The sequence below is a fragment of the Anarrhichthys ocellatus genome, unplaced genomic scaffold, assembly GCF_004355925.1.
Source record: "Anarrhichthys ocellatus isolate YVR2014 unplaced genomic scaffold, GSC_Weel_1.0 scaffold12, whole genome shotgun sequence".
Classification (NCBI taxonomy): domain Eukaryota; kingdom Metazoa; phylum Chordata; class Actinopteri; order Perciformes; family Anarhichadidae; genus Anarrhichthys; species Anarrhichthys ocellatus.
Genome location: NW_022280042.1, coordinates 7,083,668 through 7,094,320, shown reverse-complemented (window position 1 = coordinate 7,094,320; position 10,653 = coordinate 7,083,668). Strand labels below are relative to the sequence as shown.

Below are 10,653 nucleotides of genomic sequence, written 5' to 3'. Positions count from 1 at the left end.
TCTCACAGTGGAATACCAGTGGTTAGCCATGTCCTTGACCCTTACCTACGTCACCTCTGATGAAACGTTGAAGCTGCATCCAACTTCCGAAATGAGCTCTGCTACTCGTGCATCTCGTCCGGTAAATAGGTTGTTATCTGCTTCGTCTCTGTAATAATGACTTGACGTATCCTTGGAGGTTCGAGGGAACATGTGTTTCAAAGCTGTCTTCCTTCTCTTGCTGTCTTATTGTTTCTTACGGCGATCGTCTCATTTCCTCGCCAAGCATATGTTCCCTTTATGGTGTGCAGAGAATAGCTTGAATTGTGGGAGTCCCGGCAGTTTTTTTTTTTTTTTTTTTAGACCACAGCGATGATCAGTTTAACATCACCATGTATGAAATCATGTTCAATTTAGGAGATCAACACTGATTTTATATCTGAAAAAGATGCTGGAGTGGCTCAAGCTTTGAGGAGACATACCAGGAGAAGTGATTTAGTCTGGGCGCATGTGGCCTTGAAACACTTAAATCACCTCGTGAGTTTACAAGCTCTGCCTGTTACTTTTTATTGGCCCACTTTCTCTACAGATTTGATTGATTCTCACAGGTGGACATGTCTGCAGGATCTGTACATGGTGCTGGATCTGAAAATGTAACTCTTTTATTTATATATATATATATTACATTTGTAGCCAACTCTCTAACAAAGCCCAGTATACAAGCAGAGGATGTTTTATAGTGATACCTAGCTCCTAGACGGTTTTATAATTGTACAGTTCTGTTACATTTCTTTGTGATAGCTCTGTCCCTACATTCCTCAAGGAATGAGGTGTGTCTCAGCATAACTGTATCAAGGCCAAAATATGTCTACCAGGTGGAGATGGCAGCTGAGTGTTACAAACCTCAGGCCTCTGCGAAAGGTCACCGCCTGACATTCATCGAACCTGACGTTTATATTTTCACAGCAGGACTGCGGCTAACACCTGGCTGGATCCCGTGCATGGCCGCCGTCCCACTCATGCCTTGGAAAAGACCCAGAAAAGCGACCTGAAGTGAGGGGGAAGTAGAGGAGAGAGCAGACGAAGGAGGCGCAGGCCGGAGAGATAGACGCCCTTCAGTTTGAGAGGAGGCAAAATCTGAAAGTAAGAGAATTTGTCGTTTTTGCGTGGTGGACCCTGTGGACGTAAACTGACCATAAAAGACAGAAGTTATAACACATTTATCGGTGAATCGCATGTCAAACTCTGTTGAGCACATTTCTTTTGATTCGTGTATTCAAAACTTTGCACAAAAACACCTTAAGCTGCAATAAGTAAAGTGCAATGACTGTTTTTGGGCTTAAATTCGTTGATTTATGATGATAAAGTAGGAATTAACACACTAAATGATTTACATTTTTAATTACATGTCAAATTTAATGTAAACCAAATATAAAATTCATATTAAACTTTTATAAAGTGATTCTCACAGCCATAGTTAGAATTCATAAATACTGTATATCAGCCATCCAAAGTATTAAAAAAAAAACAGACACCCCTACAATATTATCTAAATGTAGTTTAAAGCATTCTTGTTGCCATTTTTTAAGATAGTCACAAGTTAATAAGTTAAAGTTCAGTTTTTATTTGTGTTGCTTACTCTGATATTCATTTGTATCCGAGTATCCTATCAGAGCACCATACATCAGGACATGTGTGCTAAACATATTGTACAGTAAACATATTCAACCTGACACTACTTAGCTTGCTTTTTTTAGTATTTTTTCCACAAACTTTGATCTCTTCGGTACTGTTTCAGGACATAGAAATACCACATTGAAGGAAAACATACATTCACCCATCACTGTATATTTCCCCACTGTGCTCTTGGCAGCACTTAGCCAATCTCTTTAGCAGAGACATGTTTAAAGGATTATGTTCAAAACGCACCACGTCCCCTGAGTTGCCTCTTAATTACGATATAGGTTTTAGCAGCATGTGCTTTGTGTGTAATTCCCCTCAAGGATATGAGACTGAGGCTTTTCCACAGTATGTTTGAATAGATGTGTAAACAGGGGGAAAGAAGGACCAAAGTCAGGCAGTAGAGGGGTTTTGGTTTCACCACTGTGGGTTTCATGAGTTCTTGACTCAGCTGCAAGATCGTAGAGCACCGCCTGTTGGCCATGGACAAACATGAGGGCTTAATTGTAGTTAAATGGTGTGTGTATTATGGTGAATAAACCTAGTGGTGTAAGCAGCATATTACAGACTGCAAGGCTTCTTCCCAGGCTCTTACTTCTGCTTGGCTGTAAATGGTGAGGGAAGGAAGAACAATAACCAGTTAAAGGTGGAGTCAGCGATTCTGGAGGACGATTGGTGATATTTAAACTCAACAGCAAAACAAATACTCCCACCCTAGATTTACCATCCCTCTCGCTCCCACTGCGTTTCTCTTTATACATCCATGGCCTTCCCCCTGTCCTGTTCCACATACAACAGTCTTAAAGTCAAGATATCTTAAATCTACCAAAAGGCTGCCAAATCCTCTAAACTTGTTATGTTTTAATCTGTTATGGTAATGTTTTTTTCTTTCAAGTAGTTCAGGGTTGCAAAGAGACGTCTCTGCATACACTGTGTTACATTTTTACTTGCTTTCTTCTCCACTGCAGAGAAATGGCAGCTGTACCCCTCCACTCTCTCTGTCTACCCCTCACAGTGCTCCAGCTGTGTTTACTACACCTGGCCCATGGCGGGGCGTATTATGGACATAAACAGCCTCCTCAACAGCACCAGCCCTTGCCACAGTACAATGATGGGTATCCTCAGCAGCAGTTTTTGGGGAACGAGATGCCACACCTGCCTTACGGCAAAGGAGTGCCATTGCTGCCTCAGCATGGAAAAGAGCTCCCTCAGCTGCCTTTGCAAATGGGCAAAGAGAGGCCACTGATTGAAGGCAAAGGTGAGGTCAACTAGTTAGTGAAAACTGCTAGTGGTCATTTAGTTTTCACTTAATATTTTCCAGCTAATATATATATATATTTAAACATATGTATGCCCAGACTGAAATTATTAACCAGGATCCCGATTATCACAAACATTTTACTTTTTCTTAAATGTTCATGTAAACTCTTTGGTGGTCTCGATATGCCATCAGGAAGCTTGAAATCACAAAAATGGATGTCAGATCATATCAGGTGCTTTTGTGATTGATGTATTTGATTGACATGGTCAACTATTCCCATCTATCTTTCCGCTCTGCCATGGGGGGGGGGATTCGATTTTTGCTAACCAATCACTGGTGACCAACATATTCATGTGAATGTAACGTCAACAGGTGATGTGATGCCATGACTGTTTTAACAGAGTTCAAAGAGTACAATGTTTGGCGATATAAGACATGACATATAATTCAAATTAATTAGTTATTCAATGGAGTCATATCAAATTCAACTATTATTCGGCAGCCCAGAGAGGAGAGAGAGGATTCACAATGTATAGTAAATTGGTACGTTATGGACACAAATGAGGAAGGCTCCAGAAGAGTAGAGGATAGGGACCGGGATACGCCAACAAAAAACTGAAAAGACCTTGTGCCAAAGTCTCATCCTGGCATCTCATAGCAGTATGACAGAGGGAAATAATACATTTTCCCCAGGCCTCAAGCAGAGTATTGTTCGGTACTTTTAATCGATTTAGAAGAACCTCGACCACATCGTCAATGTCATCTGTCGCTGTCTCCATTGTTATTATTACTCCTTGTTTCTGGAACACGGCTGACAATGCTTGACAATAGCTTGAGAATCCTTGAAAGCGGTGTTGGTCCCGGCCATGGTGCTGATTAGCTAATTGTTAGTCCCCCTTTGGCACTAGAACTCGGAGAAGTAGGCGGATTCAAAGGTCTGGACCCAGGCAACATCTATCTACCAAATGTTCCCTTTTGTTTACAGGACAAACATTCCCCAGAGGGGCGAAAGGTCCACCTCCCCCTATTCCCGGTGGAGAAGGTCTCAGAGAGGGGCCCCAAGGAGTTCAGGGCCCCACTGGACCAACAGGACCGCCAGGACCACAAGGCCCCCCTGGGCTACCAGGCCAGGGATTACCAGGGCTACCAGGACAGCCAGGGCTTCCTGGTCCTCAAGGCTACCCAGGTATCGGAAAACCTGGCATGCCAGGATTGCCAGGCAAACCTGGAGGGACCGGATTACCAGGACCAAAAGGAGACCTTGGTCCTTATGGTGGCGAAGGACAAACTGGACTTCCTGGGCCTCCAGGGCTCCCAGGTCCCCCTGGGCTCCCAGGGATTTCAAAACCAGGAGGTCAAGGGCTTCCCGGGCAGCTGGGTCCTCTAGGGGAGCCTGGCACAAAAGGTCCACCTGGGTATCCTGGTCCTTCAGGCCCCAAGGGAGAGAAAGGACATGGTCAACCTGGTTTGCCAGGTTTGAAAGGACCTTACGGACCACCAGGTCCACCTGGAAATGTAGGCAACCCTGGGATTGGCAAACCTGGCTTGAATGGTCTACCTGGACAACCAGGGATACCAGGAAAACTTGGTCCTCCTGGAGAGTCGGGGCTTGCAGGGCCTCCTGGTAATAGAGGTCAACCGGGACCACCAGGCTTGCCAGGAATTGGAAAACCAGGAAAAGATGGTTTAAGAGGACAACCAGGGCTCTCTGGAGGGAAAGGAGAATCGGGCCCTGCTGGTTTACCAGGGGGTCCAGGCTTGCCAGGTTATGGTAAACCAGGGTATCTAGGACCTAAGGGTCACAAGGGACATGCTGGTCTTCCTGGACCTCCAGGTCTAAAAGGTGATAAAGGTCATGCAGGTCTTCCAGGGGTAATTGGTTCCACTGGTCCTAGTGGTATGCCTGGCCCACCAGGACCAATAGGGCTTCCTGGTAGTCTTGGCTTCCCAGGGCAAAAGGGAGAAGATGGTGTTTGGGGAACAAAAGGATATCCAGGAATGAAGGGTGATATAGGGCCCCCAGGTCTTCCAGGACAGCCAGGTTTGTCCGGTGGGGGTGGACAAACAGGACCAAGAGGTTTACAAGGGCCCACTGGCCCTAAAGGAGAACCCAGTATTAGGGGTTCACCTGGTGCCCCTGGTGGCACAGGATTAACTGGATCAAGAGGAGAAGGGGGGCAACCGGGAGAGAAAGGCTACCAGGGACCAAAAGGTATCCCTGGGCTTACAGGACCAGGGGGACCACTTGGACCTCCTGGGCTGCCAGGGTCAAAAGGTGAAACAGGCCTACCTGGTAAACCTGGCTATCCTGGTGAGGGAAAGCTAGGACCCTCTGGTCATATTGGTCCTCAGGGTAACCCTGGGCCAAGTGGCCCTGCTGGACTTCCAGGGCAACCAGGACAACCTGGACCCCCTGGTCCTCCAGGACTACACGCTGCATCTCCTGATCTCGGACAGATCCTACCAGTGTCCGGCCCATACACCGGCCAAAAACAAGGTTACAAGAAGCCAAAGAATGGAGGCGACATTGATGGAAATGGCGTGGAGATGCCTGCGTTCACAGCTAAGCTCACAAATCCATTCCCTCTCGTTGGCTCTCCTGTCATCTTTGACAAACTCCTGCACAATGGCAATCAGGACTACAATCCCCAAAATGGTGTTTTCACCTGCAGTGTAGCAGGGGTCTACTACTTTGCCTACCACGTCCATTGCAAAGGGGGTAATGTGTGGGTGGCATTGATGAAGAATAATGAGCCAGTAATGTACACATATGATGAATACAAAAAGGGCTTGCTGGATCAGGCCTCGGGGAGCGCTGTACTCCCGTTACGACAGGGAGACACTGTGCATATACAGCTGCCATCTGACCAGGCTGCAGGACTTTATGCTGGTCAATATGTCCACTCCACATTTTCTGGATACTTACTGTACCCAATGTAACAAATATGTGTAAACAAAGGAGATGACATTGATGGTGTCTTTTACCATATGTATGGTAAAAGTACAGCAGAATAATCATCATTGTTCATACCGTAGCAACATATTTCCTTGAATTATTCTTTGCATTACATTCATCACATCAATAGAGTCTCAGAAAGTTATGCAGTTATGAAATAATGTGCAGGTTATGTTCATTGTTTAAATATATCTGGTCATTGGCTATGACATGTAAGAAGTAATGTTTCAGGTGAGGGTTGTGGAGAGCAGAGGTGAATCAATACTACCAAATATCGCAGTTGTCATAATTTTAGTCATTTTACATTTTGCATGTATTCTTATATCCATCCACACAATATATCAGTGCTCATGTCACAGCTGGAATAATTCCGGGAACAATGAGGCTTTATGTTGCAGAATTGTTTTCAAACTTTACTTATTTTTTGCTTTACAGTTATATACTGTATACTGGGCACATAAGAACCTATTGGTTTCATTGTAAAATGCATTTATTCGTAACTGTCAGTACATAATGTTGTGTTATGTATTTAGGGTCATCTTACAGTTATTAAGTCATTGTAAGTGTTTTGTGTTATTTTGAAAATCCGTATTTTTAATACAATAAAATGTTAATTTGAATATTTACATCATCTGACTGTAAAATAAGTATTTGGGTGAATTTTTAATCCAATTTCATACCATATCTAAGTCCACGACACAACAGTTTTGTCCACAATTTGCCAGTTGAACTTTAATTTCATTGTTGTGCTTTTGACTATTTGATCATGATTTGTCTTGTTTTATTTGTAATAGACATGAATTCTTTAAAAGGTTTTTGTCAGTTTGTCAGTATTCTCTGTAATTTATTTGTTTGACTACTGATTATTTGGGATTGTGTTAATTTCTGTGTTGACAGTAAATGATGGAATTCATTCCAAAATGCAGAACGTACATGTTCTGTATCAAAACATAACAAAAACATTGAAAAATGTGCTCATACCCATACCCATTCCCATTCATACCACCGTGTGTCTTTTTATTTTGTACTTTATTTCTTTAAACTGTGTCATTTTGTAATGTTTTTTCTTTACTTTGGACAATAGTGCACAGCATAACATGGGAAACAGTGCCTAAAATATGTGAATTTTGTTGTTTTGATTGGTTGATTTGATTGGTTTAATAAAAAAATCGAAACATTGGTCTTTACTTGATTTTCATTAACATCACATTTCAACTATGTGCTGCATGCCACGGACATTATACTACAGTTTAGTGATAAACAAGACAGAAATAAAAATGACTCAAAATATTTCTAGGCAATCTGTTCCTACTCAATTCCACGTCTTTTATTTATATTAGGTCACAGGTGAGTCAGACTTCTTAAAAAGTGCTTTACGTGACAAAATTCAGCTTTCTGCAGACAGTGATGTCGTCACAGGCCAAGTCTGTGACCTCATAATGCAGAATGGCCCATTTCAGAATATCTATCATATAATTGGATTATAATTAAGTATGCATTTATGTGTAAGCATCACTTTAATTTGATGATGGTAAAGATTGGGCTTATATTAACAAATTGATATACTTCCAGGTTGCTTTATCTTTAATAATGAAGCATAATTCATTTGTTAATATAATGTGGTGTCAATAATCTGCAATGTAACCAGTAACTACAGCTGTCAAATAAATGTAGTGGATCAGAAAGTACAATATTTCCCTCTGAAATGTAGCAAATTAGTGGTTTTATGTGGCCTAAAATACCAAAAAATTGTACTTGTGTACAGTACTTGAGTAAATGTACTTTCCAACACTCTCTACATGAGATTTTAAATCTTCCAACTCCACATTGAAAGTAGCCTAAATAAGTCTTTAATTGGCTAAATTGCACGTTTTGCAAGCCAATCCATTTGCTGCTCGTACGAGAAGTAACGAGAACTTGCGAGAGAACGCGAGAGTAAGTCTGGCCAATCAGAGTTTGATACGTCACACTTCCGGTCTTTGCATGGATTTACTCAGCTAGCTGGTCTCCCTGTTTCATCCAGCGTATTTATGGTTTAATGCTCTTTATGAACAAAGGCAAAATAACAAGTAAGTGCTGTGATTACTCTTGCATATATTTCCACTAACGTTATGTGACAGTTTGGCAACTTAGCTCCAAATGTATCTCAAGCTACCTTGCTAACACTCGCATCTGGATGACCTGCTAACAGCTGGCTAGCATTAGCTTGTCTGCTCAGCTGCAGCTAACGTTCTTCATGTCTGTATAATTGGCCCACCAACATCTTTTTGAATATATATATATATATATATATATATATATATATATATATATATATATATAGCTAGCAACAAACGTGTTGTGTTTTGCCTCCAGATATCCACTATGGCTTCTCGAGCAGGACCGAGAGCAGCAGGTACAGATGGCAGTGACTTCCAGCACCGGGAGAAGGTTGCCTCACACTACCAGATGAGGTAGGATCTGTTACCATTAAAAAACATCAGATCCATGCACCCCAAATCTCTCTTAATGACTTCCTCTGTTGAGTGAAATTCAACTGATATAATTTGATCCTGAGGTTTTATCATGAATGCAATGCTGAGTTCAGTAAACTCTTAAATCTGTGTGTTTTGTGTGTGACCGTACCCATCTGTCTCATTTGGCACAGCGTTGCTCTGAAGTCTGAAGTCCGTAAACTCAACATTGTCCATGTGCTGATCTGGGTGCTGATGGCCGCTCAGGTAATGGCCAACCTTTTCTCTGACTTGACAGTTGTACCCGTTTCTTATGTAGGATAAGTTAGTTGTAACTGCTAGTTGTGACTCTGTGTTGTCAATCTTTCCTCAGGTGATAGTGAGCCAGCTGAGCCTGGTGTCGCACAAGGTTGTGGCCTCTCCATACCAGTGGGAGTACCCTTACCTCCTGAGCATGATTCCCACAGTCTTCAGCTTCTTGGCGTTGCCCCGCAACAACATCAGCTACTTGGTCATCTCCATGATCAGCTCCGGGCTCTTCTGCGTGGCCCCGCTGATCTACGGCAGCATGGAGATGTTCCCCGTGGCGCATCAGCTGTATCGGCACGGCAAATCCTACCGCTTCATCTTCGGCTTCTCTGCCGTGACGGTCATGTACCTGGTGATCGTCATCGCTGTGCAGGTGCACGGCTGGCAGATCTACTACAGCAAGAAGCTGCTGGACCAGTGGTTCACCAGCACGCAGGAGAAGAAGAAGAAATGAGTTGACATGCTCAGCGCTGAGGCTTTTATTGGAAAGCAGCGACTGAACTGGTGGATCGAGCCAGACAAGACAAGAGACTCTCAAAAGTATTGTCTTTTTCTATATTTATATTTGACAGCGATAACATCATTGTTCAAAGTATTCCCTGGACTGCTTGCGACTGCTGCCATCACTCTGTACATTAATCCTGCCTCATTCAAAATATGAAACTGTAAATGTTTTCTGTTTGTACCTTACATTAGATACTGACAGTGTAAACAGACCAGGGGTAACTGGAAGAAGACTGTAATCACATGTAAGTTCATGTTTTGGAAACAAACCCAAAAATAAATTTAAATATTGAACTGGATATTTTGCACTTTAAGTTGCCCAAACCAGATCTCAGAATAAGGTTTCACTAAGTCTTTATTATCTGTGCCAATATTCTCCCTTCTCATCTGTTTGTTTCATTTAGCAACACAGCTTTCTCAGCATATTGTGTGTGGTAAAAACAAACCTTGCAGGGCAACACGTGTATGAGGGAGTTAAAATGCAGCTGACAGTGAGTGACGCGTGGCACCCTGAGGAGAAGGGATCAAATCCATCTGTGGTCCAGGAAGGTCCGGTCTGTTTCCACGACCGATTAGAGACATTAGAACTGAAGATGATTCATGATGTGATCTGGTGTTTTATTTGTAAATGTGCAGAACAATCTCTTATTGTTGTAAAGGAGCTTAAGTGTTAGTTTTGTTCCAGAGGTTTTCTGTGTTTAAGAGCTGAGTGAAGGCGGTGTGACCAAATAGCTCAGTCAGTTAGCAGACTGCTCAGAAGACCTGAGGTCATGAGCTCGCTCCTTGTGAGGTGCCGTGATTTTTGAGTGAAAGTGCTGGCACTAGTGATGCGTGACAACATGAGGTGAAAGGATGAAACCCTAACTGTGTTTCAGGAAGGTCCAGTCTGTTTCCTCCACACATTTGAAACACTAACAACAAAACTGAAGGAGCTTCACAGAGAAGAGTGAATGTGTGACGCTGCAGCAGCTCAGCGCGTCAGATCCGATGGCTCAGGGTGATAGAGGACTGATCAGGAGTCTGGAGGTTGTGGGCTCCATCCCGTGGCGCAGTGAATTTTAAGGTCCAACACCCAAGATGAGGAAGTTAAATATTCTATGAAGATGTACGACTTGACATAAGTGAGGCTGGGTTATGAGTGACTGGAGGTTATGAGTTTGTACCTTCAGTAATGCGTTACATCTTAAGGTCAACCAGTCAAAACAGGAGACAAATATGCAATGAACCAGACATGAGTGTCAGATCAGATAGCTTGAGGTGATAGATGACTGCTTAGAAGACAGGAGGTTGTGGGTTCAATCCTTATGTGGTGCAGTGACTTTTGAGGTCCAACAGCCAAAGGAAGAAGTCAAAGCGTCCAAGAGAAGAGGTCAAAGCGTCCAAGAGAAGAGGTCAAAGCGTGAGTGATGTGATGGTGAGGTTACACAGTTCCTGGTTTGGATCGCGCTGACCTGGGTTCGCTCCTCACCTATGTGAGGACATCAATGTCCACTATCCCGGGGTCGAGACGT

General features: G+C 43.1%; 2 protein-coding genes across 4 annotated transcripts in view; both read left to right on the top strand.

Annotated features, from left to right (window-relative positions):
• The window catches only part of LOC116386242 (collagen alpha-1(VIII) chain-like), a 12,925-nt gene extending 5,871 nt beyond the window's left edge, over positions 1-7,054 (top strand). For 2 of the 3 annotated variants that reach the window (XM_031852290.1, XM_031852292.1), the window contains exons 2-4: positions 946-1,122; positions 2,628-2,917; positions 3,906-7,054. In XM_031852290.1, coding sequence (XP_031708150.1) covers positions 2,632-2,917; positions 3,906-5,860 — 2,241 coding nt within the window. In that variant the 5' untranslated portion in view covers positions 946-1,122; positions 2,628-2,631 and the 3' untranslated portion in view covers positions 5,861-7,054. The remainder of the gene's footprint in view (positions 1-945; positions 1,123-2,627; positions 2,918-3,905) is intronic. The other variant, XM_031852291.1, reaches the window with a different exon arrangement.
• Positions 7,055-7,834: 780 nt separating this feature from the next.
• LOC116385974 (protein jagunal homolog 1-B) lies at positions 7,835-9,441 on the top strand. The gene is made up of 4 exons (XM_031851861.1): positions 7,835-7,945; positions 8,232-8,329; positions 8,524-8,596; positions 8,703-9,441. Exons 2-4 carry the CDS (start codon positions 8,241-8,243, stop codon positions 9,090-9,092), a joined length of 552 nt encoding a protein of 183 aa, XP_031707721.1. The 5' UTR covers positions 7,835-7,945; positions 8,232-8,240; the 3' UTR covers positions 9,093-9,441.
• The last annotated feature ends 1,212 nt before the right edge of the window (positions 9,442-10,653 follow it).